At 49.2% G+C, this 26,731-nt stretch overlaps 1 protein-coding gene across 2 annotated transcripts in view; it reads right to left on the minus strand.

The window, feature by feature from the left end:
• The window catches only part of tango6 (transport and golgi organization 6 homolog (Drosophila)), a 120,086-nt gene that overhangs the window by 74,193 nt on the left and 19,162 nt on the right, over positions 1 to 26,731 (minus strand). For both annotated transcript variants that reach the window (XR_005461731.1, XM_038806160.1), the window contains exons 4-7: positions 10,212 to 10,388; positions 3,632 to 3,758; positions 2,955 to 3,107; positions 145 to 279 (exon numbers count right to left, since the gene is read on the minus strand). Coding sequence is in view for 1 of the 2 variants with exons in the window: in XM_038806160.1 (XP_038662088.1) it covers positions 145 to 279; positions 2,955 to 3,107; positions 3,632 to 3,758; positions 10,212 to 10,388 (592 nt within the window). In the remaining variant the exon portion in view is untranslated. The remainder of the gene's footprint in view (positions 1 to 144; positions 280 to 2,954; positions 3,108 to 3,631; positions 3,759 to 10,211; positions 10,389 to 26,731) is intronic.

The following is a 26,731-nucleotide window of genomic DNA, read 5'->3' on the forward strand; positions in this document are numbered from 1 at the left end:
AACTGAAACCAACTCCAAATTTTGTGGATTAAGCACAGTCCTAGAATGTTATTTAATATCACTCAGTAATGTATGGAGAAAGTCTTGTCTCAGCATAAATCAGAAAATCCTGCTTGTAAACCACCTCTTCTCCTGCTCACTTACATGGACAGCTCCCCCCAACATGGCTGCTATCAGTCCCATTGCCATACTCAGTGTCTGGGCTTCCACAGTCTCCTCAGTTTTATGCGTCAAGTTCAGACAGGAACGCTCCAATGTTGTGATGACAAATTGAATGACCTGCAACACAATTGTGTTATTACAGAAACTCAGCAATAAAGAAGTTATTTCAGATTTGTTGCCTCTGTCTGTGAAACCACCATTGTGCCAGGTCAGCCCCATGCGTATTACTATGTTTAACTCTCAGTGCACACATAGCCCAAAGTGTAACAAACCATGTAATGTTCTGGTACAAGTGCAACATATTTTGTGGTCTGATTGATGCAGTAATTATATATAAACACTAGATGATGCCCTGCTGCATTGTTCTTGGTAATCTGAGCACTGGAATCAGTTGTGATGTTTAGCTGCTAATTTAGAGTTAATGTACAGTACATTTAACCTTGTCTGTCCGTTTAAGGCCAGTTTACCAATTCTCCCTTTAACCAAGTGGTGCAAATAAGTTGTCCAAGCAATTGTGGCTATTTATTAAAGTCTGAGATCAATTAGAATTTAATAGTAGCTCCCAATAAATGTCTGACTCACGTCCTGACAAGTCCAGCATGAAATGCTTTATTTTTAAAGATTGCTTCGTATCTGTACAAAGCAGTGTCAGGAATGCCACTAAGTTGGGCCAAATGAATACTGATGTTGTCAGGAGATTCTATCCGTATTGTGTTGCTCACACATCTGCAGAGATATATTGTCAGTGGAAGTATGTACAAACCTCAGGATACAGGGAATGCTTCATCTCTCCTAATGCACTGCTCAGTTCCATTAATGCATATTTTCATAGGACTGTATGTTCAGAACTCAGAGTCTGTATTAATATATCCAGCACAGAAATTCTTTAATGTAATGTAGCATCAAAGTGACAGAGAAGCCCAAATGCTGCCTGTCATGAGCATTCTTCAGAGGCAACTCAGGGAACATTCTCTATCTCACACCCACAAGCGTTAAAAATAAGAGACGGAGAGTAGATGGGACCAACACCCAGTCAGCACTGTATCCAGTGCCAAACCCACTCTCCCACACAGCACTGTATCCAGTGCCAAACCCACTCTCCCAGAGAGCACTGTATCCAGTGCCAAACCCACTCTCCCAGACAGCACTGTATCCAGTGCCAAACCCACTCTCCCAGACAGCACTGTATCCAGTGCCAAACCCACTCTCCCAGACAGCACTGTATCCAGTGCCAAACCCACTCTCCCAGACAGCACTGTATCCAGTGCCAAACCCACTCTCCCAGACAGCACTGTATCCAGTGCCAAACCCACTCTCCCAGACAGCACTGTATCCAGTGCCAAACCCACTCTCCCAGACAGCACTGTATCCAGTGCTAAACCCACTCTCCCAGAGAGCACTGTATCCAGTTCCAAACCCACTCTCCCAGACAGCACTGTATCCAGTGCCAAACCCACTCTCCCAGACAGCACTGTATCCAGTGCCAAACCCACTCTCCCAGACAGCACTGTATCCAGTGCCAAACCCACTCTCCCAGACAGCACTGTATCCAGTGCCAAACCCACTCTCCCAGACAGCACTGTATCCAGTGCCAAACCCACTCTCCCAGACAGCACTGTATCCAGTGCCAAACCCACTCTCCCAGACAGCACTGTATCCAGTGCCAAACCCACTCTCCCAGACAGCACTGTATCCAGTGCCAAACCCACTCTCCCAGACAGCACTGTATCCAGTGCCAAACCCACTCTCCCAGACAGCACTGTATCCAGTGCCAAACCCACTCTCCCAGACAGCACTGTATCCAGTGCCAAACCCACTCTCCCAGACAGCACTGTATCCAGTGCCAAACCCACTCTCCCAGAGAGCACTGGATCCAGTGCCAAACCCACTCTCCCAGTCAGCACTGTATCCAGTGCCAACCCCACTCTCCCAGAGAGCACTGTATCCGGTTCCAAACCCACTCTCCCAGAGAGCACTGTATCCAGTGCCAAACCCACTCTCCCAGTCAGCATAGTATCCAGTGCCAATACCCCACTCTCCCAGAGAGCACTGTGCCCAGTGCCAATACCACACTCTCCCAGAGAGCACTGTATCCAGTGCCAACACCCCACTCTGTCAGTCAGCACTGTACCCAGTGTCATCCCACTCTGCCAGTCAGCACTGTATCCAATGCCATCACCCCACTCTCCCAAAGAGCACTGTATTCAGTACCAGAGCCCCACTCTCCCAGACAGCACTGTATCCAGTGCCAACACCCTACTCTCCCAGTCAGCACTGTAACCAGTGCCAACCCACCACATTCTCCCAGAGAGCACTGTATCCAGTGCCAATTCTCTCCCAGAGAGCAGTGTTCAGTGTGAATACTCTGCTACGGGTGGCACGGTGGTTAGCACTGCTGCCTCACAGCTCCAGGGTCCCGGGTGCAATTCCCGCCTCGAGTGACTGTGTGGAGTTTGCACTTCCTCCCCGTGTCTGCGTGGGTTTCCTCCGGGTGCTCCGGTTTCCTCCCACAGTCCAAAGATGTGCAGGTTAGGTGGATTGGTCATGATAAATTGTCTCTTATTGTCCAAAAGGTTAGGTGGAGTTACTGGGTTACGGGGATAGGTGCGGACTTGGGATTAAGTAGGGTGCTCTTTCCAAGGGCCAGTGCAGACTCAATGGGCCGAATGGCCTCCTCCTGCACAGTAGGGATTACAATGTTTACAATGACTACCTCTCCCCAAGGGAGTAATGCATCAGTTCCTGAGCTGTAGGGTTTCAGCAGACAGTAGTTGATAGATTGTGGAACTCACGTGTGCAGTATTACTGAGGACAAAGTGACCAAACTTCTCGCATAAGATAGCAACGAGTTGCAAGGTGATCAGCTGCTGCTCCTGTTCAGGTAAACCATCAACGGGACTCGGTACTGGCCTGACATCAGTTTCCCCCGCTAAACACGTAAGACCCTGGCGAGCAGACACATAATAATAACAATAATAATAATAACCTTTTATTGTCACAAGTATGAAGTTACTGTGAAAAGCCCCTAGTCGCTACATTCCTGCGCCTGTTCGGGGAGGCCGGTACGGGAATTGAACCCCGCTGCTGGCCTCGTTCTGCATCACAAACCAGCTGTCTAGCCCACTGAGCTAAACCAGCCCTTTTATTACCTCTCCCGGAGTCTCCATCATCAGACCAAGCTCTTCGACACTACTCACACCTTTCCAAATCTCAGCACAGGTTCACCCAAAGATCGAAAAGCCTGTTAACTCTTCCCATGTTGCAAGATTTGGATCATTTTGTATTTGAACAACCTCCTTCCTCCTCTGCGATCTCTGTTCCCAGGCTCCAGTTTCTTTTAGAGCAGGAAGGAATGCCAGACTCCCTTATCTCAACCAGTTCCCACCTGGCTCCCCAAGCCTTGCCCTGCCCACTCCTCCTCCTTCCTCGAGTGAAGAACAGTGAGGAGCTGTTAGGAAAGACGTCCTACCTTCAAACACTCGATGAATAAATCTCCAGCAAGGCTGCTTTCCTGCAGGTAGCTGAGTAACTGTGCCAGGCACTCGGTCCGCCACTGCTCCAAGGATACTTTTTCATATAAAGCTTCATCTTCGTCACTGATCAAAATAAACACACAGTCTGAGTGTAGCTCGGGCAGGTGCTGAGGCAAATCTTGGTTTCAGCAGTGTACATGTGATGATGTTATCCAGGAGCAACATACAGGTGATGATGTTATCCAGGAGCAACATACAGGTGATGATGTTATCCAGGAGCAACATACATGTGATGATGTTATCCAGGAGCAACATACATGTGAAACATAGGGAGGTCCACGGTTAGCTCCTTGGGAGAGAAAGATAATGGTGTGGGGAACAGAAGCCATTGCAATTGATTCTCTGGCTCTGATTGGATAGATAGAAACAGAACCAGGTGAGAACAGAGAGGCAATGGAGGAGGATTGTGCGATCAACCATGTCAAAAGCTGCAGCCAGCTTGAGCAGAAGGAGGTGACAGATTTATGTCGGATACACTTTGATTGTCTGCAGTCAGTCTCTGTGGCTTCAGGAGTTTCAGCTCAGAGTCATCGAGCTGGAGGTTGAACTGCAGACACTGTGACACATCAGATAGGTGAGAGTGCCTGAAGACTTGGTGTCACAAAGCAGTCATGCCACTTAGGGTAGGGTCTTCTGATTTGGAAGGTGATCAGAGACAGGAGGGAGCAGCAGCTGGGCAGGTAAGGGTACAAGAGGGCAGGAGTGCAGGGGTATCAGCATCTGCAATTGCCAGTTTGTTTGGGTGAGAGTGGTGTCTGCAGAGTGGACAAGCTGACTGACCATGGCACTGCGGTACAGGAAGCCAGTCAAGTGGGGGAAGTATAAAGGGACGTAATGCTAGTTAGGGATAGCATAGCGAGGGGGAATTGACACCATTCTCTGCAGCAAAGAGGGAGAGTCCAGATGGCTATGTTGCCTGGATTGTTCCACTTGCCTTTATCAGTTGTGGCATAGAATATAAGAACAAGGAGGTTACGTTGGAGCTGTACAGAACGTAGGTTAGGCCACAGCAGGAGTACTGTGTGCAGTTCTGGTTACCTCACTATAAGAAGGCGGTGATTGCACTGGAGGGGGTACAGACTAGATTCCCTGGGACGTTGCCTGGGATGGAGCATCTGAGCTATAAGGAGAGACTGGATTGGCTGGGATTGTTTTCTTTAGAGCAGAGAAGAAGGAGGCTGAGATATAATTGAGGTGAATAGGATTGAGGGGTTTGGACAGGATAAATAGGAAGTAGCAGTTCCCCTTGGTTGAGGGATCAATCACATGGGGGCATAGTTTTAGGGTGCAGGAGATTCAGAGGGGTTTTGAGGAAAGAAAATTCACTCAAGAGGGTTGCACAACCTGCAAAAGGAAAATTATATCACCAGGGAAATGGTACTGAGCAGATTGTTGAGTCTGCAGCTGACAAATCTCCAAGACCAGATGGACTTCATCCTGGTGTCCAGAAAGAAGCAGCTAAGAAGATTGTTGATACATTGCTTTAAATTTTCCCAAACTCTGTAGATATGGGGAAGACCCCATTAGATTCGAAAATAGTGAATGTAATTCCTTTATTCAAAAAGGGAGACAGAAAGCAGGAAACTACCAGCCAGTTAGCCTAACATCGGTCATTGGAAAACTGTTAGAAGGCATTATTAAAGAAGTTATAAGTTTTTCACACAGTGAGTGGCAGGTGCCTGGAACGCGCTGCCAGAGGATGTGATGGAAGCAGCACATTAGCAACATTTAAGAGGCGTCTGGATGGGTCCATGAATAGGGAGGAAATTGAGGGATACAGACCGAGTAAGGGCAGAAGGTTTGTTTTTTAAGTTAGGGGATCATGATCGGCACAGGCTTGGATGGCCGAAGGGCCTGTTCCTGCGCTGAACTTTTCTTTGTTCTTTGCATAACAGGGCACTTAGATAAGTCCAAGGCAATCAGCAGACTCAACATGATTTTGCGATTTGGGAAATCACGTTTGACCAATTTATTGGAGAATTTTGGAGTTACATGCATTGTGGTAAAGAAGAACTGGAGGATGTACTGTACTTAGATTTCCAAAAGGCATTTGATAAGAGTGCCACATCAAAGGTTGTTGCGGAAAGTAAAAGCTCATGGTATAGGTTGTGACATACTGACGTGGATTGAAGATTGACTAGCTGACAGGAAGCAGAGTTGACATAAATGGTCTTTTTTTAGTTGACAGGATGTGACGAGTGGTGTGCCACTGGGAGCAGTACTGGGGCCTCAACTCTTTACAATCTATATAAGTACGGTTGCTGACGACACAAAGATAGAAAGGAAAGTAAACATGAAGAGGACGTAAGGAGGTTACAAAGGGATATCGACAGGTTAAGTGAGCGAGCAAAGATCTGGCAAATGGAATATAATGTATACAAAATGTGAAATTATCCATTTTGGCAGGAAGAATTAAAATAAATTTATTATCTAAATGGTGAGAGAGGCCATATTCGGGGTGTCGGTCCATCCGGGGTTGGAAATGGGTGCGGAGGCAGATGTTGTAGCCTTCGCCTCATTGATCGCCTGAAGGCGGATCCTGTTAGGGTGGAGATGAACCTCTCCACCCTGTGCCCTGACGTGGTGGGGGGACCTGCTGGAATTCTTGACTCTTGAGAAGGTTAAATTTGAACTGAGGGGAAGGATGGAGGGGTTCTACAATTCATGGGCGTTATTCATTATGCACTTTCAAGAATTGGATAACATCGAACATTAGTTTGGGGGGGGGGGGGGGCTGTATATGTTATTGGTGACTAAGGGCGATTCCTGATTCCTTTTTGTTATTTGTTTATATTAACATGCAGGCAGTTGTTTGAGGGTTGGTGGGAGGATGGGATCGTTGTTGTTGATATGGGGATTGACATTACATTCGTTACTGCTTATTGTGTATTGTTGGTGGGTGCAAATTTGGGAGAAAATGTGAAAAAGGAGAATAAAAATATATTTTTTTTAAATGGTGAGATTGCAGAGCGGAGATTGAGAGATCTGGGTATCCTCGTTAATGAATCACAAAATGTTCGTATGCAGGTACAGCAAGTAATTAGGAAAGCTACTAGAATGCTAGGGAATTGATTATAAAAGTAGGAAGGTTATGCTTCAATTATAATTATAATAATCTTTATTATTGTCACAATTAGGCTTACATTACATTAGTAACAATGAAGTTACTGTGAAAAGCCCCTAGTCGCCACATTCCGGCGCCTGTTCGGGTACACAGAGGGAGAATTCAGAATGTCCAATTCACCTAACAGCACGTCTTTCGTGGGAAGATGTGCACCATTTTACCATGTTTTCATCCTTGTTCTTTGGTGGTGTGTTTAGAGGTACCAAGTTGAGTCTAAAAGTTGCATTGAGTCAACCTTATTGCTGTTCTTCTGAACCCAGCCCCCCACTCCGTAATTGTGTACGTTGAGACATTTTTGTTGCGTTATTTTTTAAAATGAATAATTTCAAGAAGATACTTTTAGAAAAATGCAGTGTGGGCGGCACAGTGACACAGTAATTAGCCTAACACCGCCAGGGACCCGCATTTGATTCCAGCCTGAGTGACTGTGTGGAGTTTGCACATTCTCCCCGTGTCTGCGTGGTTCTCACCCCCACACCCAAAGATGTGAAGGGTAGGTGGTTTGGACACACTAAATTGCCCCTTAATTGGAAATGTTTTAAAAAAGGCAGCGGATGAATAACCTTTGAATATTTTTAAGACAAAGCGAAATTGATTCTTGATTAATAAGGGGGTGAAATTATTAGGGATAAGCAGGAACGTTACAATCAGATCAGCCATGATCTTACTGAACGACTCAAAGGGCTGGTGTGGCCACTCCTGCTCCTATGACCATTTCCATCCGGCCTGTCCTGAAATCTGATTGGCAGGATTCAAACATAGATTGCAAGAGAGATGGTCGTGGATTTCGGAGCCAATATGATATTGAGGACTTCCGAGAGGAATGGGACATTGGAGACAGTGCAGACATTTGCAAAGACAGTAGATTAGCTCCAGCAATGTGGAATCTGAATGGGTAGAGCTGAGAAACACCAAGGGGAAAAAAACATTAGTGGGTGTCATATATATACTCCCAAACTGCAGCGGTGATGTTGGGATTGGCATTAAACAGGAAATTAGAGATGCATGGAATAAAGGAATATTTGTAATTATGGGTGACTTTAATCTGCATACAGATTGGACAAATCAAATTAGTAAGAATAACATAGTGAAGGAATTCCTGGATTGTTTACAGGATGGTTTTCTGGACCAATACATTGAGGAACCAACTAGAGAGCAGGCCATCCTAGACTGGGTACTATGTAATGAGAAAGGAATAATTGGCAATTTAGTTGTGCGAGACACTTGGCAATGAGCGACCATAATATGATAGGATTTTCATCAAGATGGAGAGTGACGTAGTTGATTCTGAGACTAGGGTCCTGAATCTAAATAAACAGAACTATGATGATATGAGGCACAAGTTGGCTATGATGCATTCAGAAAAGTTATTTAAAGGGCTGACAGTGGATAGGCAATGGCAAACATTCAAAGAGCGCATGGGTGAACTTCAACAATTGTTTATTCCAGTCTTGCTCAACTATGACTTGCAAGGGAAGTTAGAGACAGTATTCAGTCCAAGAAAGAAGCATACAAATTGGTCAAGAAAAACAACAGGTCTAAGGATTGGGAACAGTTTAGAATTCAGCAAAGGAGGGCCAAGCGATGGATTAAGAAGGTGAAAATAGAGTACGTGAGTAAGCTTGCATGGAACATAAAAACTGACTGTAAAAGATTCTATAGCTATGTGAAGAGAAAAATATCAGTGAAGACAAATGTAGGTCCCTTACAGTCAGCAGCAGGGGAATTTATAAAAGGGACAAAGAAATGGCTGAGCAACTAAACACATACTTTGATTCTGTCTTCACAAATGAGGACACAAATAACATGTCAGAATTTAAAAAAAATAAATTTAGAGCACCCAATTCATTTTTTTCAATTGAGGGGCAATTTAGCGTGGCCAATCCACCTACCCTGCACATCTCTGGGTTGTGGGGGTGAGATCCACACAAACACGGGGAGAATGTACAAAGTCCACACAGAGTGACCCAGAGCCAGGATTGAACCTGGGACCTCGGCGCCGTGAGGCAGCAGTGCTAACCACTGTACCATCGTGCTGCCCATAACATATCAGAAATGTTGGGAAACGCAGGATTTAGTGAGAGGGAGGAACTGAAGGCAATCAATATTATTAGAGAAATTATACTGGGGAAATTGATGGGATTGAAGGCCGGTAAATCCCAAAGTACTTAAGGGAATGACTCTAGAAATAGCGGATGCATTGGTGGTCATCTTCCAGGATTCTATAGACTCTGTAATAGTTTCTACTGATTGGAGGGTGGCTAATGTAACCCCACTATTTAAAAAGGGAGGTAAACAGAAAACAGGGCAATAGAGGCTAATAAGCTAGTAGTGGGGAGCTGGGTGGGAGGATGCAGAGATCCTTCAGTGTGATGTGGACCCGTTGAGTGAGCAAATGAATGGCAGATCCGGTATAATTTGGATAAATGCAAGGTTATCCACTTTGGCAGCAAAAACAGAAAGTCAGATTATCTGAATGACCATAAATTTGGAGAGGAGAATGTGCAAAAAAACCTGGGTGTCCTTGTATACTAGTTGCTGAAGGTAAACATGCAGGTACAGCAGGCGGTAAAGATGGTATGTTGGCTTTCATAGCGAGAGGATTCGAGGGCAGGAACAGGGATGTCTTGCTGCAATTATACAGGGCCTTGGTGAGGCCACACCTGGAATATTGTGGGCAGTTATGGTCGCTTATCTGAGGAAGGGTGTTCTTGCTATAGAGTATGGAGAAGGGGTACCAGACTAATTCCTAGGATGGTGGGACTGACCTAAAAGAAAAGAGCATTAGGAATATATTTGCTGGATTATATTCGCTGGAGTTTGGAAGAACGATGGGGATTTGATAGAAGTTCTAACAGGTCCAGCCAGCGTACGCTAAGGAGGGACGTTCTCAATGGCAGAGGTGTCCAAACCCAGTGGTCACAGTCCGCGGATACAGGGCAGACCATTTAGGCGGATACAGGGCAGACCATTTAGGCGGATACAGGGTAGACCATTTAGGCGGATACAGGGCAGACCATTTAGGCGGATACAGGGCAGACCATTTAGGCGGATACAGGGTAGACCATTTAGGACTGAGATGAGGAGAAATTTTGTCACCCACAGTGGCGAGTCTATGGAATTCGCTAATTAAATAGCAGTTCAGACCTAACAATTGTATGATTTCAAGGAGTTAAATGTATCACTCGGGGCTAAAGGGATCATTTTGGGGGGTGGAGAACAGGAAAAGGTTACTGAGTTGGATGATTAGCCATGATCATAATGATAGGCAGAGCAGGCTCGAAGAGACAAAAGGCCTCCTCCTGCTTCTATTTTCTGTTTCTATTTTATTAAATGCGATGCAAAGCTACGAATTGATATTTTTATTGGCTACAATTCAGTAACTGCCCTACCTTACCACCTCCTTCACAGTGAGCTTCACACCTCCCTCATCTCCTGCTGCAAAGTGGTACAGTGGGTGCAGGACAGGAATAGATTGAGCCAGGCCTGCGAGTTGCTTCAATACCAACATAGCAACTGGTGGCTCAGATTTCTGCAGGAACCACAAAAGAATCTCCTGGCAACCAGAACTGGTAGAAAAATAAAAAACTGTTAGTGAACAGCAAAAAGAGTCAAGAATCAAACATCAGTGAAATACATTAAAAGCACACAGAAAAACTTGGTGCCCTTCACAGGAGGCAGAGAACAGAAGAAAACACAAAGAGAGTCATATATGGGGAGATCACAGACATGAGTATAACTACAGTATTAGGATTCAAGATCCTTTTTCCAATTCAGCTTGAGTTTGCAGTGGGAAGGTTGGCTAGAGCCAGAACAACAGTTCGCAGCAACAACTTTAACCATACCAAGGGGCAGGCAAAGGCCATTCGGCCCCTCGAGCCTGCTCCACTATTTAATAAGATCATGACTGATCCGATTAACCCCAATCTGCATTCCCTTGCTGACCAAGAATCTATCTAGCTCTGCCTTAAAAATAAAATTAATGGCGACACAGTGGCTAGCACCACTGCCTCCGTGCCAGGGTCCCGGGTTCGATTCTGTCTGTGCTGAGTCCGCACTTTCTCCCCGTGTCTGCGTGAGTTTCCTCCGGGTGCTCCGGTTTCCTCCCACAGTCCAAAGATGTGCGGGTTAGGTGGACTAGCCAAGCTAACTTGTCCCAAAGTGTCCAAAGTTTAGGTGGGGTTACAGGGATGGGGCAGGGATTGGGCCTGTGTAGGGTGGTCCTTCGAATGGTCGGTGCAGAGTTGATGGGACAAATGGCCTCTTTCTGCAGTGTCAGGATCCCATCACTCTGCTTCCAGCGCCTTTACAAGAGAATTCCAGGGAGACGCTACCCTCAGAAGAAATCTCGCCTCATCTCAGTTTAAAATGGGCGACTCCGTATTTTTATAGTGACCCCTCGTTCTTGATTCTCCCACAAGAGGAAATATCCTCTCCACATTCACCCTGTCAATACCCCTCAGCATCCACCCTCCCAATACCCCTCAGCATCCACCCTGTCAATACCCCTCAGCATCCACCCTGTCAATACCCCTCAGCATCCACCCTGTCAATACCCCTCAGCATCCACCCTGTCAATACCCCTCAGCATCCACCCTGTCAATACCCCTCAGCATCCACCCTGTCAATACCCCTCAGCACCCACCCTCCCCTCAGCATCCTGTCAATACCCCTCAGCATCCACCCTGTCAATACCCCTCAGCATCCACCCTGTCAATACCCCTCAGCATCCACCCTGTCAATACCCCTCAGCATCCACCCTGTCAATACCCCTCAGCACCCACCCTCCCCTCAGCATCCTGTCAATACCCCTCAGCATCCACCCTGTCAATACCCCTCAGCATCCACCCTGTCAATACCCCTCAGCATCCACCCTGTCAATACCCCTCAGCATCCACCCTGTCAATACCCCTCAGCACCCACCCTCCCCTCAGCATCCTGTCAATACCCCTCAGCATCCACCCTGTCAATACCCCTCAGCATCCACCCTCCCAATACCCCTCAGCATCCACCCTGTCAATACCCCTCAGCATCCACCCTGTCAATACCCCTCAGCATCCACCCTGTCAATACCCCTCAGCACCCACCCTCCCCTCAGCGTCCTGTCAATACCCCTCAGCATCCACCCTGTCAATACCACTCAGCATCCACCCTGTCAATACCCCTCAGCATCCACCCTGTCAATACCCCTCAGCATCCCGTCAATACCCCTCAGCATCCACCCTTTCAATACCCCTCAGCATCCCGTCAATACCCCTCAGCGCCCACCCTCCCCTCAGCATCCTGTCAATACCCCTCAGCATCCACCCTGTCAATACCCCTCAGCATCCACCCTGTCAATACCCCTCAGCATCCACCCTGTCAATACCCCTCAGCATCCACCCTGTCAATACCCCTCAGCATCCCGTCAATACCCCTCAGCACCCACCCTCCCCTCAGCATCCTGTCAATACCCCTCAGCATCCACCCTGTCAATACCCCTCAGCATCCACCCTCCCAATACCCCTCAGCATCCCGTCAATACCCCTCAGCATCCACCCTCCCAATACCCCTCAGCATCCCGTCAATACCCCTCAGCATCCACCCTTTCAATACCCCTCAGCATCCCGTCAATACCCCTCAGCGCCCACCCTCCCCTCAGCATCCTGTCAATACCCCTCAGCATCCACCCTGTCAATACCCCTCAGCATCCACCCTGTCAATACCCCTCAGCATCCACCCTGTCAATACCCCTCAGCATCCACCCTGTCAATACCCCTCAGCATCCACCCTCCCAATACCCCTCAGCATCCCGTCAATACCCCTCAGCATCCACCCTGTCAATACCCCTCAGCATCCACTCTGTCAATACCCCTCAGCATCCACCCTGTCAATACCCCTCAGTATCCACCCTCCCAATACCCCTCAGCATCCACCCTCCCAATACCCCTCAGCATCCACTCTGTCAATACCCCTCAGCATTCACCCTGTTAATACCCCTCAGCATCCACCCTCCCAATACCCCTCAGCATCCACCCTGTCAATACCCCTCAGCATCCACCCTCCCAATACCCCTCAGCATCCACTCTGTCAATACCCCTCAGCACCCACCCTCCCCTCAGCATCCACCCTGTCAATACCCCTCAGCATCCACTGTCAATACCCCTCAGCATCCACCCTGTCAATACCCCTCAGCATCCACCCTGTCAATACCCCTCAGCATCCACCCTGTCAAACCTTCTCTTTGAAGGTAAGGTTTTTTTTTGAGTCATCGGTTAGCTGAGGTCTGTATAAAAGACAGACAGAGAGCGCACACAGTAAGCGAGCACTTTTCCAGGAGACACATCCGGAGTGAGACTCAGACAGAGTGAGAGATTTAAACTTGGTAATTTGGTGCAGTGAGGTAAATCAGCAAAGGTAAGTGGAAAATCTAATTCTGCTGTTTTTCAGTTAAAAGTGCAGTGTGGAGCTTAGTGTCTGATTGGTTGAAGCTGCCCCCACCCTAATTGCTGAGAGGCAGTTATCTGTCAATCACCTGAGGCCTGTTGAGGCCTGTTTAGGGGCACATTGTATTATTCTCTTTGAAGGTAAGGTTTTTTTTTGAGTCATCGGTTAGCTGAGGTCTGTATAAAAGACAGACAGAGAGCGCACACAGTAAGCGAGCACTTTTCCAGGAGACACATCCGGAGTGAGACTCATACAGAGTGAGAGATTTAAACTTGGTAATTTGGTGCAGTGAGGTAATTCGGTACAGAGTGTGAGGAGGTGCTTTTTAACCCTGGTAAGTGACTGGCAAGTAGTCTCTCTTTTTCTTTTCATTGTCTAATTTATTTATTTTTATTTTGAAATTCTGGTTGTTTAAGTTTACCAAGGGTTTAAGACATGGCAGGAGATCCCAGACCCGTGTCATGCTCCTCGTGTGCGATGTGGGAGCTCAGGGGCACGGCCACTGTCCCTGGCTCCTTCACGTGCAAGAGGTGTGTTCAGTTGCAGCTCTTGTTAGACCGCTTGACGGCTCTGGAGCTGCGGATGGACTCACTTTGGAGCATCCGCCATGCTGAGGAGGTCGTGGATAGCACGTTTAGCGAGTTGGTCACACCGCAGGTGAAGGTTACTGAGGGAGATAGAAAATGGGTGACCAAAAGAAAGAGCAAGAGTAGGAAGGCAGTGCAGGTGTCCCCTGCGGTCATCTCCCTGCAAAACAGATATACCGCTTTGGATACTGTTGAGGGAGATGGCTCACCAGGGGAAGGCAGCAGCAGCCAGGTTCATGGCACCATGGCTGGCTCTGCTGCACAGCAGGGCAGGAAGAAAAATGGCAGGGCTATAGTGATAGGGGACTCGATCGTAAGGGGAATAGACAGGCGGTTCTGTGGACGCAATCGAGACTCCAGGATGGTATGTTGCCTCCCTGGTGCAAGGGTCAAGGATGTCTCGGAGCGGCTGCAGGACATTCTGGGGGGGGGGGGAGGGTGAACAGCCAGCTGTCGTGGTGCACATAGGCACCAACGATATAGGTAAAAAACGGGATGTGGTCCTACAAGCGGAATTCAGGGAGTTAGGAGTTAAACTAAAAAGTAGGACCCCAAAGGTAGTAATCTCAGGATTGCTACCAGTGCCACGAGCTAGTCAGAGTAGGAATGTCAGGATAGATAGGATGAATGCGTGGCTCGAGAGATGGTGCAAGAGGGAGGGATTCAAATTCCAGGGGCATTGGGACCGGTTCTGGGGGAGGTGGGACCAGTACAAACCGGACGGTCTGCACTTGGGCAGGACTGGAACCGATGTCCTAGGGGGGGTGTTTTCTAGAGCTGTTGGGGAGGGTTTAAACTAATGTGGCAGGGGGATGGGAACCAATGCTGGAAGTTGGAAGGTAGTAAAACAGGAACAGAAACAAAAGGAAGTAAGGGGAAAAGTGCAAGGCAGAGAAGACATAGTCAGAAATCCATCAGGGCGACAGTACAAGGTCCAGTGACTGAGGGGAGCACAGTGAATAGGCCCAGTAATAACAAACTGAATAAAACTGGAGATGTTAAGATTCAAAACAGAGGTAAAAAAACCAACATAAGTGTACTTTACCTGAATGCTCGTAGTATTCGGAATAAAGTAAATGAGTTGGTGGCACAAATCATCGTAAATGACTATGATTTAGTGGCCATTACTGAAACATGGTTAAAGGATGGTCACGACTGGGAGTTAAATATCCGAGGGTATCAAACTATTCGGAAGGACAGAGTGGATGGTAAGGGAGGTGGTGTTGCTCTGATATTTAAGGATGACATCCGGGCAATAGTAAGGGATGACATCGGTGCTATGGAGGATAAGGTTGAATCCATTTGGGTGGAAATCAGGAATAGTAAGGCGAAAAAGTCACTGATAGGAGTAGTCTATCGGCCACCAAATAGTAACGAGATGGTGGGGCAGGCAATAAACAAAGAAATAACTGATGCATGTAGAAATGGTACAGCAGTTATCATGGGGGATTTTAATCTACATGTCGATTGGTTTAACCAGGTCGGTCAAGGCAACCGTGAGGAGGAGTTTATAGAATGTATCCGCGATAGTTTCCTAGAACAGTATGTAATGGAACCTACGAGGGAACAAGCGGTCCTAGATCTTGTCCTGTGTAATGAGACAGGATTGATTCATGATCTCATAGTTAGGGATCCTCTCGGAAGGAGCGATCACAATATGGTGGAATTTAAAATACAGATGGAGGGTGAGAAAGTAAAATCAAATACTAGTGTTTTGTGTTTAAACAAAGGAGATTACAAGGGGATGAGAGAAGAACTAGCTAAGGTAGACTGGGAGCTAAGACTTTATGGTGGAACAGTTGAGGAACAGTGGAGAACCTTCCAAGCGATTTTTCACAGTGCTCAGCAAAGGTTTATACCAACAAAAAGGAAGGACGGAAGAAAGAGGGAAAATCGACCGTGGATATCTAAGGAAATAAGGGAGAGTATCAAATTGAAGGAAAAAGCATATAAAGTGGCAAAGATTGCTGGGAGATTAGAGGACTGGGAAATCTTTAGGGGGCAACAGAAAGCTACTAAAAAAGCTATAAAGAAGAGTAAGATAGAGTATGAGAGTAAACTTGCTCAGAATATAAAAACAGACAGTAAAAGTTTTTACAAATATATAAGACAAAAAAGAGTGGCTAAGGTAAATATTGGTCCTTTAGGGATGAGAAGGGAGTTTTAATAATGGGAAATGAGGAAATGGCTGAGGAACTGAACAGGTTTTTTGGGTCGGTCTTCACAGTGGAAGACACAAATAACATGCCAGCGACTGATAGAAATGAGGCTATGACAGGTGAGGACCTTGAGAGGATTGTTATCACTAAGGAGGGAGTGATGGGCAAGCTAATGGGGCTAAAGGTAGACAAGTCTCCTGGCCCTGATGGAATGCATCCCAGAGTGCTAAAAGAGATGGCTAGGGAAATTGCAGATGCACTAGTGATAATTTACCGAAATTCACTAGAATCTGGGGTGGTCCCGGTGGATTGGAAATTAGCAAACGTGACGCCACTGTTTAAAAAAGGAGGTAGGCAGAAAGCAGGAAATTATAGGCCAGTGAGTTTAACTTCGGTAATAGGGAAGATGCTGGAATCTATCATCAAGGAAGAAATTGCGAGGCATCTGGATAGAAATTGTCCCATTGGGCAGACGCAGCATGGGTTCGTTAAAGGCAGGTCATGCCTAACTAATTTAGTGGAATTTTTTGAGGACATTACCAGTGCAGTAGATAACGGGGAGCCGATGGATTTGGTATATCTGGATTTCCAGAAAGCCTTTGACAAGGTGCCACACAAAAGGTTGCTGCATAAGATAAAGATGCATGGCATTTCGGGTAAAGTAGTAGCATGGATAGAGGATTGGTTAATTAATAGAAAGCAAAGAGTTGGGATAAATGGGTGTTTCTCTGGTTGGCAATCAGTAGCTAGTGGTGCCCCTCAGGGATCCGTGTTGGGCCCACAATTGTTCACAATTTACATTGATGATTTGGAGTTGGGGACCAAGGGCAATGTGTCCAAGTTTGCAGATGACACTAAGATGAGTGGTAAAGCGAAAAGTGCAGAGGATACTGGAAGTCTGCAGAGGGATTTGGATAGGTTAGGTGAATGGGCTCGGGTCTGGCAGATGGAATACAATGTTGACAAATGTGAGGTTATCCATTTTGGTAGGAATAACAGCAAACGGGATTATTATTTAAACGATAAAATATTAAAGCATGCCGCTGTTCAGAGAGACTTGGGTGTGCTAGTGCATGAGTCACAGAAGGTTGGTTTACAAGTGCAACAGGTGATTAAGAAGGCAAATGGAATTTTGTCCTTCATTGCTAGAGGGATGGAGTTTAAGACTAGGGAGGTTTTGTTGCAATTGTATAAGGTGTTAGTGCGGCCACACCTGGAGTATTGTGTTCAGTTTTGGTCTCCTTACTTGAGAAAGGACGTACTGGCGCTGGAGGGTGTGCAGAGGAGATTCACTAGGTTAATCCCAGAGCTGAAGGGGTTGGATTATGAGGAGAGGTTGAGTAGACTGGGACTGTACTCGTTGGAATTTAGAAGGATGAGGGGGGATCTTATAGAAACATTTAAAATTATGAAGGGAATAGATAGGATAGATGCGGGCAGGTTGTTTCCACTGGCGAGTGACAGCAGAACTAGGGGGCATAGCCTCAAAATAAGGGGAAGTAGATTTAGAACTGAGTTTAGGAGGAACTTCTTCACCCAAAGGGTTGTGAATCTATGGAATTCCTTGCCCAGTGAAGCAGTTGAGGCTCCTTCATTACATGTTTTTAAGGTAAAGATAGATAGTTTTTTGAAGAATAAAGGGATTAAGGGTTATGGTGTTCGGGCCGGAAAGTGGAGCTGAGTCCACAAAAGATCAGCCATGATCTAATTGAATGGCGGAGCAGGCTCGAGGGGCCAGATGGCCTACTCCTGCTCCTAGTTCCTATGTTCTTAATACCCCTCAGCATCCACCCTGTCAATACCCCTCAGCATCCACCCTGTCAATACCCCTCAGCATCCACCCTGTCAATACCCCTCAGCATCCACCCTGTCAATACCCCTCAGCATCCACCCTGTCAATACCCCTCAGCATCCACCCACCCCTCAGCATCCACCTTCCCCTCAGCATCCTGTCAATACCACTCAGCATCCTACATGTTTCAATCAAGTCAGCTTTTACTTGTCTAAACTCCAGTGGATACAAGCTCAGCCTATTGAACCTTTCCTCTTTAGACAACCCACCCATTCCAGGTATTAGTCTAGTAAACCTTCTCTGAAATGTTTGACACATTTACATCTTTCCTTAAATAAGGAGACTAATACTGTTCACAATACTCCAGATGTGGTCTCACTAGTACCCTGTACAACTGAAACATAACTTCCCCACTTTTGTAATCGATTCACCTCATAATAAACAATAATGTTCTGTCCGCTTTCCTAGTGACTTGCTGTAGGAGTCAGCATTGAGATAGAGGATCAGTCACGATCATATTGAATGGAACAGCAGGCTCAATGGGCTCAATGGCCTCCTCCTGCTCCTGTTTGCTATGCTTCGATGATTATTGTGGTACCTTTCTTACACAGCTCATTCATTTCTTCCTGTGCACCATGTCCCACAGTGTAACTACTGTTTGGGGGCCGATAAACTACTCCCACAAGTGACTTTTTTAAAAAAATCAAACAATTTTATTGAGGTATTTTTCGGCATTGTAAACAGTTACAGATAACAAAAAAAAAGGCAAAAATGTGCAAACATCAACGTAAAATCAATACTTTAATCAAACCATACTGCATAAGCCCGCTCCTCTCCCATAGACACTACCCGCCTATTTATCCCTCCTACTCTAATCTCCCCCCCCCCACTGCTGACGCTCACTCTCCCGCGAAGAAGTCGATGAATGGTTGCCACCTTCGGGCGAACCCCAGTACAGATCCCCTCAAGGCGAACTTAATTTTTTCCAGACCCAGAAAACATGTCCGAAAGCCATAGTTCAGTCTTCGGGGGTTTTGAGTCCCTCCATGTCAGCAGTATTCGTCGCTGGGCTATTAGAGAAGCAAAGGCCAAAACATCGGCCTCTTTCTCGCCCTGGACTCCCGGGTCTTCCGAAACCCCAAAAATTGCCACCCCTGGACCCATCGCCACCCTTGTTTTTAGCACCCGGGACATGATCCCCGCAAATCCCTCCCAGTACCCCCTAAGCTTAGGACATGCCCAAAACATGTGAACGTGATTAGCTGGTCCTCCCCTGCATCTAGCGCACTTATCCTCTACCCCAAAGAATTTGCTCATCCGAGCTACCGTCGTGTGGGCCCGGTGAACAACCTTAAACTGAATCAGGCCGAGCCTGGCACATGTTGCGGCTTCAACCCACAGCCCGTCCTCCATCTCCCCGCCAAGCTCCTCCTCCCATTTGAGTTTCAGTTCCTCCGTCTGGGCCTCTTCCCCCCATTTTTAAAAATAAATTTAGAGTACCCAATTACTTTTCCCAATTAAGGGGCAATTTAGTGTGGCCAATCCACCTATCCTGCACATCTTTTTGGGTTTTTGGGGGTGAAACCCAAACAGACACTGGGAGAATGTGCAAACTCCACACGGACAGTGACCCAGGGCCGGGATTCGAACCCGTGTCCTCAGTGCCGTGGGCAGCAATGCTAACCACTGCGCCACCGTGCTGCCCCCTCTTCCCCCTTCATGAGCACCTTGTAAATATCCGTACCCTCTCGTCCTTCTCCTCTAGAGACTATTCTGTCTTGGATCCCTTTTGGCGGGAGGCGTGGGAAGGATGGGACCTCTCTGCGGACAAAGTCCCGCATCTGTAAGTACCTAAAGTCATTTCCCCTTACCAGCCCAAATTTCTCCTCCAAGCCCCTCAAACTCGCAAAGCTCCCCTCCAGGAACATATCGCCCACCCTCCTCACCCCCGCCCGCCGCCATGTGGATGCTGGGGGCAAATCGATGATTATCACATATTGGAGACCAGACCGAGGCACCCACCTCCCCTACATGCCTCCTCCACTGGCCCCATATCCGCAGGGCCGCCCCCACTACCGGGCTGGTGGAGTACCTGGCCGGCGACAGCGGTAGGGGAGCCGTGACCAGGGCTGCCAAACTGGTGCCCCCGCACGAAGCCGCCTCCACCCGCTCCCAGATAGACCTCGTACCCACCATCCACTTCCTTATCATGGCTATGTTAGCCGCCCAGTAGTAGTTGATCAGACTCGGCAATGCCAGCCCTCCCTCGCTGTGGCTCCTTTCAAGCATCGCCTTCTTCACCCGCAGGGGTTTTCCCGCCCGAACAAAGCTCATGATGATTTTGCCAGTCCTTTTGAAGGACTGTGGGATAAAGATCGGGAGGCACTGGAAGATGAACTTGAATCTAGGGAGGATTGTCATCTTTACAGTCTGCACCCTCCCCGCCAGTGACAGCGGGAGTGCATCCCATCTCCGAAACTCCCTCTTCATTTGTTCCACCACCCTGGCCAAATTTAACTTGTGCAACCTGCCCAGTCGCGTGCTACCTGTATCCCAAGTACCGGAAACTTTCCTCAACCAGCCTAAATGGCAGCTCCTTCAGTCTATTCTCCTGGCCCCTTCTCACTCTTGGCCATATTTAATTTGTACCCTGAAAACCGGCCAAACTTCCTCAATGTTTGCAGTATATTTTCCATCCCGGCCAGTGGGTCCGACATGTACAGGAGCAGATCGTCCGCATAGAGAGAGACCCTATGTTTCTCCCCCCCCCCCCCCCCCCCCCCGGTCATTCCCTCCATCCCTTCGCAGCTCTCAATGCAATCGCCAACGGCTCTATGGCCAACGCAAACAGCAACGGGGAGAGTGGGCACCCCTGTCTGGTCCCACAATGTAGTCTGAAATAATCTGACACTACCCTGTTCATCCTAACGCTAGCTTTTGGGGCCTGGTACAGTAGTCTGACCCAATTCACCAGTCCCTCCCCGAACCCAAATCGTCCAAGCACCTCCCACAGATAGCCCCACTCCACCCGATCGAAGGCCTTCTCTGCGCCCATTGCCAACACTACCTCCACCTCCTTGCCCGTCAGGGGCATCATGATCACATTAAGCAATCTTCTCAAGTTAGCTGTCAGCTGCCTGCCTTTCACAAACCCTGTCTGATCGTCCCCAATCACCTCTGGTTTGCAGTCCTCAATTCTAATCGCCTTTGCCAGGAGCTTGGCATCCACATTGATCAGGGAGATTGGCCTGTATGACCCGCAGGATTCCGGGTCCTTGTCCCGCTTCAGTATCAGCGAGATGGTGGCTTGCGACATCGGCGGCGGCAGGATCCCTCAGTCCCTTGCCTCATTAAAAACCCTCGTCAAGACCGGTCCCACTAACTCAGAGAACTTCTTGTAAAACTCTACTGGGTATCCATCCGGCCCCGGGGCTTTCCCCGACTGCATGGCCTTTAGGCCCCCCAATATCTCCTCCACTCTAATCGGGGCCCCCAGCCCATCCACTCGCCCTCAACCTACTGTTGGGAATGTTAGCCCGTCCAGGAACCTTTTCATCTCCTCCGGCTGTTCCGGGGGTTCTGAAGTATACAGCCTACTATAGAAGTCCCTGAATACCTTATTCAGTCCTGCCGGATCCTCCACTCTGCTCCCCTCCCCATCAGTCATTCTACTTATTTCCCTGGCCGCCTCCCTCTTCCTGAGTTGCTGTGCTAGCAATCTGCTGGCCTTCTCCCCATGCTCATACACCACTCCCCTCACCTTCCTAAGTTGTTCCACGGCCCTACTCGTGGATAGCACCCCCAGTTCCGCCTGTAATCTCCGTCTCTCCCTGAGTAGGTCCTCCCCCGGATGCTCCTCGTCTATCCAATACATTTCCCTAACCAGTCTGTCCATTTCTGCTCTGTCCGCCCTGACCCTGTGAGCCCGAATTGAGATCAGCTCCCCCCTCACTACTGCCTTCAGCGCCTCCCACAGGGTCACTGCTGAAACCTCCCCCGTATCGTTCACCTGCAAGTAGTTTTGCATACACTTCCGAAGTCTCTCACATATCCCCATCTCCGACAACAATCCTACGTCTAGCCTCCATTGCGGGCGTTGGTAATTCGCCCCCCCCCCGACCTGCAGGTCCACCCAGTGCGGGGCATGGTCCGAGATAGTGATTGCCGAATATTCCGTATTCTTTACCTCCCCTACACAGTCCCTGCTCAGGATAAATAAATCAATCCTAGCGTATACTTTATGAACATGCGAGTAAAACGAGTAACCCCTTCCCGTCGGCTGTCTGGCTCTCCAGGGGTCCACTGCCCCCATTTGCTCCATGAACCCTTTCAGCTCCCTTGCCATTGCTGGGAGTCTACGCGTTCTGGGACATGACCGGTCCAGCCCCGGGTCAGGAACCATATTAAAGTCCCTCCCCCCATTATCAACTTACGTGAGTCTAGGTCCAGGATCTTCCCCAGCACTCTTTTGATAAAGTCCACGCCGTCCCAGTTCGGAGCATATATATTCACCAGCACCAGTCTTCTCCCCTCCAGTTTGCCCCTTACCATCAGGAATCTGCCCCCCTGTCTGCGACTACGCCTTCTGCCTCAAATTGAACCCACTTATTGATCAAAATTGCTACCCCCCTGGACTTAGAATCCAAGCCCGAGTGGAAGACCTGGCTAATCCAGCCCTTCTTTAGCCTAGTCTGGTCAGACACTTTCAGATGTGTCTCCTGCAACATAATTACGTCCGCCTTCAGAGCCTGCAAATGCGCGAACACACGTGCCCTTTTAACTGGCCCATTTAGTCCCCTGACATTCCAGGTGATCAGCCTGGTTGGGGGGCACAACCCACTCCCCCCCCCGCCGGTCAGCCATAACCTTTCTCGAGCCCGACCCCGGCCCGTGCGCCGCGCCATTCTTGGCTCGCCTCCACCCCCGACCTCCTTCCCTTTGCCTACTTCAGATCCCCCCCACGTGAGCAGAATAATCCCCCCCCCCCCAGCAATCCCACCGCAGCCATCCATTGGCTGTATTCTCTCTCTCTCTCTCTCTCTCCCCCCCCCCCCCCCCCCCCCCCACCTGACTAGTCAATCTGCTAGCACGGTGACTCATCACTCTGGCACCCACTTGTCCCACTCCCATTGTTTCCCCGACCTCATCCCCACTCCCCAGCGCCCCATCCCCCCCTCCAACCCACTGGAGCAATCTCACTAACACAGGAAGGTCAAACAAAATGTAAACCTCAAACCGCCCCGCGAGGCTGCTCCAGGTACAATACAGTTCCCGCCGCGTACACAGAAAAGTGTTAACCCTCGTCCCTGTCCGAGCATTAATAAAATAACCCCGCAATACCCCAGTACCCATACAACACCCACCCAAAACAAACCTAACAAACCATAAACATAAATAAAACGAAAGCCCCCAACCCACGTCTTTGACCCCCATTGCTGACCGGCCACCCGGTCTGATTGAACAACACCTCCTTAACTTGTTTAAAGGCTGCTCGCCACCTAGCCACCTCCTGGCTTAGGTCCTGGTAGATGTGGAGAACACTGTTATTCCACGTGCTGCTCTTGGCGCTCTTTGCCCACCACAGCACCCGCTCCTTGTCCACGAACCTGTGGAACCTAATCACCATCGGACGGGGGGGGGGGGACACGCACCTGCCTCGCCTGCACTCTGTGTGCCCCCACTAGCCCTCCGGGAGGCCGACCATCCTCAGATTTTGTCTGCGGGCTCTATTTTCCAGCTCCTCTACTCTGTCCAGCAGTCTTCTCTGCCTCTCCTTCAATCCGTCGTCTTCTAGCACCGCAATCGTCTGCGTGTCCGCCTGCTCCTCCACCGCCGCTCCCAGATCCTTAACTTTTTCGTCCTGGGCATCCAGCCTCTGGTTCAGCTGATCCACTGCCTTCTGAAGTGGGTCCAAGTTATCCCACTTCAACGGCTCAAAGCTGCTTTTAATAACCTGCAGCATGTTTTTCAGCGCTTGCTGGATCGCCGGGTCCAGGGTCCGCATGTCCGCCATCTTGGGTCCCGGGTCAGCTTCCCCTGCACCTTGCCTTTGTCCCTTCCTCTCCCGTTTCTGCTGCTTTCTGCTCTCCCGCCGTTCCATGCAGCTCTGCCCGCTCCTCCACACCTCCGTGGCCGCCCTTTAACCGCTCCACAGTCCAGCAAAACCGGGAACCAGGTCCTTAAGTCCCGCCGGAGTGAGAGCCCCCGAATGTGCGGCTCACTCACTCATTGCCGCAACTGGAGGTCCTCACAAGTGACTTCTTAACTTTACTATTTCTTACCTCTACCCAAACTAATTCAACATTTAGCTCTTTGAAGTGACGTTTTTTTCTGCATACTGAACTAATGGCACCCTTCATTAACAGAGATACCCTGCCACCTCACCCGCATTAACAGATACCCTGCCACCTCACCCGCATTAACAGATACCCTGCCACCTCACCCGCATTAACAGATACCCTGCCACCTCACCCGCATTAACAGATACCCTGTCCCCTCTCCCGCATTAACAGATACCCTGCCACCTCTCCCGCATTAACAGATACCCTGCCACCTCTCCCGCATTAACAGATACCCTGCCACCTCTCCCGCATTAACAGATACCCTGCCACCTCTCCCGCATTAACAGATACCCTGCCACCTCTCCCGCATTAACAGATACCCTGCCACCTCTCCCGCATTAACAGATACCCTGCCACCTCTCCCGCATTAACAGATACCCTGCCACCTCTCCCGCATTAACAGATACCCTGCCACCTCTCCCGCATTAACAGATACCCTGCCACCTCTCCCGCATTAACAGATACCCTGCCACCTCTCCCGCATTAACAGAGATACCCTGCCACCTCTCCCGCATTAACAGAGATACACTGCCACCTCTCCCGCATTAACAGATACCCTGCCACCTGTCCCGCATTAACAGAGATACCCTGCCACCTCTCCCGCATTAACAGAGATACCCTGCCACCTCTCCCGCATTAACAGATACCCTGCCACCTCTCCCGCATTAACAGAGATACCCTGCCACCTCTCCCGCATTAACAGATACCCTGCCACCTCTCCCGCATTAACAGATACCCTGCCACCTCTCCCGCATTAACAGAGATACCCTGCCACCTCTCCCGCATTAACAGATACCCTGCCACCTCTCCCGCATTAACAGAGATACCCTGCCACCTCTCCCGCATTAACAGAGATACCCTGCCACCTCTCCCGCATTAACAGATACCCTGCCCCCTCTCCCGCATTAACAGATACCCTGCCACCTCTCCCGCATTAACAGATACCCTGCCACCTCTCCCGCATTAACAGAGATACCCTGCCACCTCTCCCGCATTAACAGAGATACCCTGCCACCTCTCCCGCATTAACAGATACCCTGCCACCTCTCCCGCATTAACAGATACCCTGCCACCTCTCCCGCATTAACAGAGATACCCTGCCACCTCTCCCGCATTAACAGAGATACCCTGCCACGTCTCCCGCATTAACAGATACCCTGCCACCTCTCCCGCATTAACAGATACCCTGCCACCTCTCCCGCATTAACAGATACCCTGCCACCTCTCCCGCATTAACAGATACCCTGCCACCTCTCCCGCATTAACAGAGATACCCTGCCACCTCTCCCGCATTAACAGATACCCTGCCACCTCTCCCGCATTAACAGAGATACCCTGCCACCTCTCCCGCATTAACAGAGATACCCTGCCACCTCTCCCGCATTAAAGATACCCCGCCCCTTCTCCCGCATTAACAGATACCCTGCCACCTCTCCCGCATTAACAGATACCCTGCCACCTCTCCCGCATTAACAGAGATACCCTGCCCCCTCTCCCGCATTAACAGAGATACCCTGCCACCTCTCCCGCATTAACAGAGATACCCTGCCACCTCTCCCGCATTAACAGATACCCTGCCACCTCTCCCGCATTAACAGATACCCTGCCGCCTCTCCCGCATTAACAGAGATATCCTGCCACCTCTCCCGCATTAACAGAGATACCCTGCCACCTCTCCCGCATTAACAGATACCCTGCCACCTCTCCCGCATTAACAGATACCCTGCCCCCTCTCCCGCATTAACAGATACCCTGCCACCTCTCCCGCATTAACAGATACCCTGCCACCTCTCCCGCATTAACAGAGATACCCTGCCACCTCTCCCGCATTAACAGAGATACCCTGCCACCTCTCCCGCATTAACAGATACCCTGCCACCTCTCCCGCATTAACAGAGATACCCTGCCACCTCTCCCGCATTAACAGATACCCTGCCACCTCTCCCGCATTAACAGATACCCTGCCACCTCTCCCGCATTAACAGATACCCTGCCGCCTCTCCCGCATTAACAGATACCCTGCCACCTCTCCCGCATTAACAGATACCCTGCCACCTCTCCCGCATTAACAGATACCCTGCCACCTCTCCCGCATTAACAGAGATACCCTGCCACCTCTCCCGCATTAACAGATACCCTGCCACCTCTCCCGCATTAACAGAGATACCCTGCCACCTCGCCCGCATTAACAGATACCCTGCCACCTCTCCCGCATTAACAGATACCCTGCCACCTCTCCCGCATTAACAGATACCCTGCCACCTCTCCCGCATTAACAGATACCCTGCCACCTCTCCCGCATTAACAGATACCCTGCCACCTCTCCCGCATTAACAGATACCCTGCCACCTCTCCCGCATTAACAGATACCCTGCCACCTCTCCCGCATTAACAGATACCCTGTCCCCTCTCCCGCATTAACAGAGATACCCTGCCACCTCTCCCGCATTAACAGAGATACCCTGCCACCTCTCCCGCATTAACAGAGATACCCTGCTACCTCTCCCGCATTAACAGAGATACCCTGCCACCTCTCCCGCATTAACAGAGATACCCTGCCAACTCTCCCGCATTAACAGATACCCTGCTACCTCTCCCGCATTAACA

The sequence above is a fragment of the Scyliorhinus canicula genome, chromosome 9 (genome assembly GCF_902713615.1).
Source record: "Scyliorhinus canicula chromosome 9, sScyCan1.1, whole genome shotgun sequence".
Classification (NCBI taxonomy): Eukaryota; Metazoa; Chordata; class Chondrichthyes; order Carcharhiniformes; family Scyliorhinidae; genus Scyliorhinus; species Scyliorhinus canicula.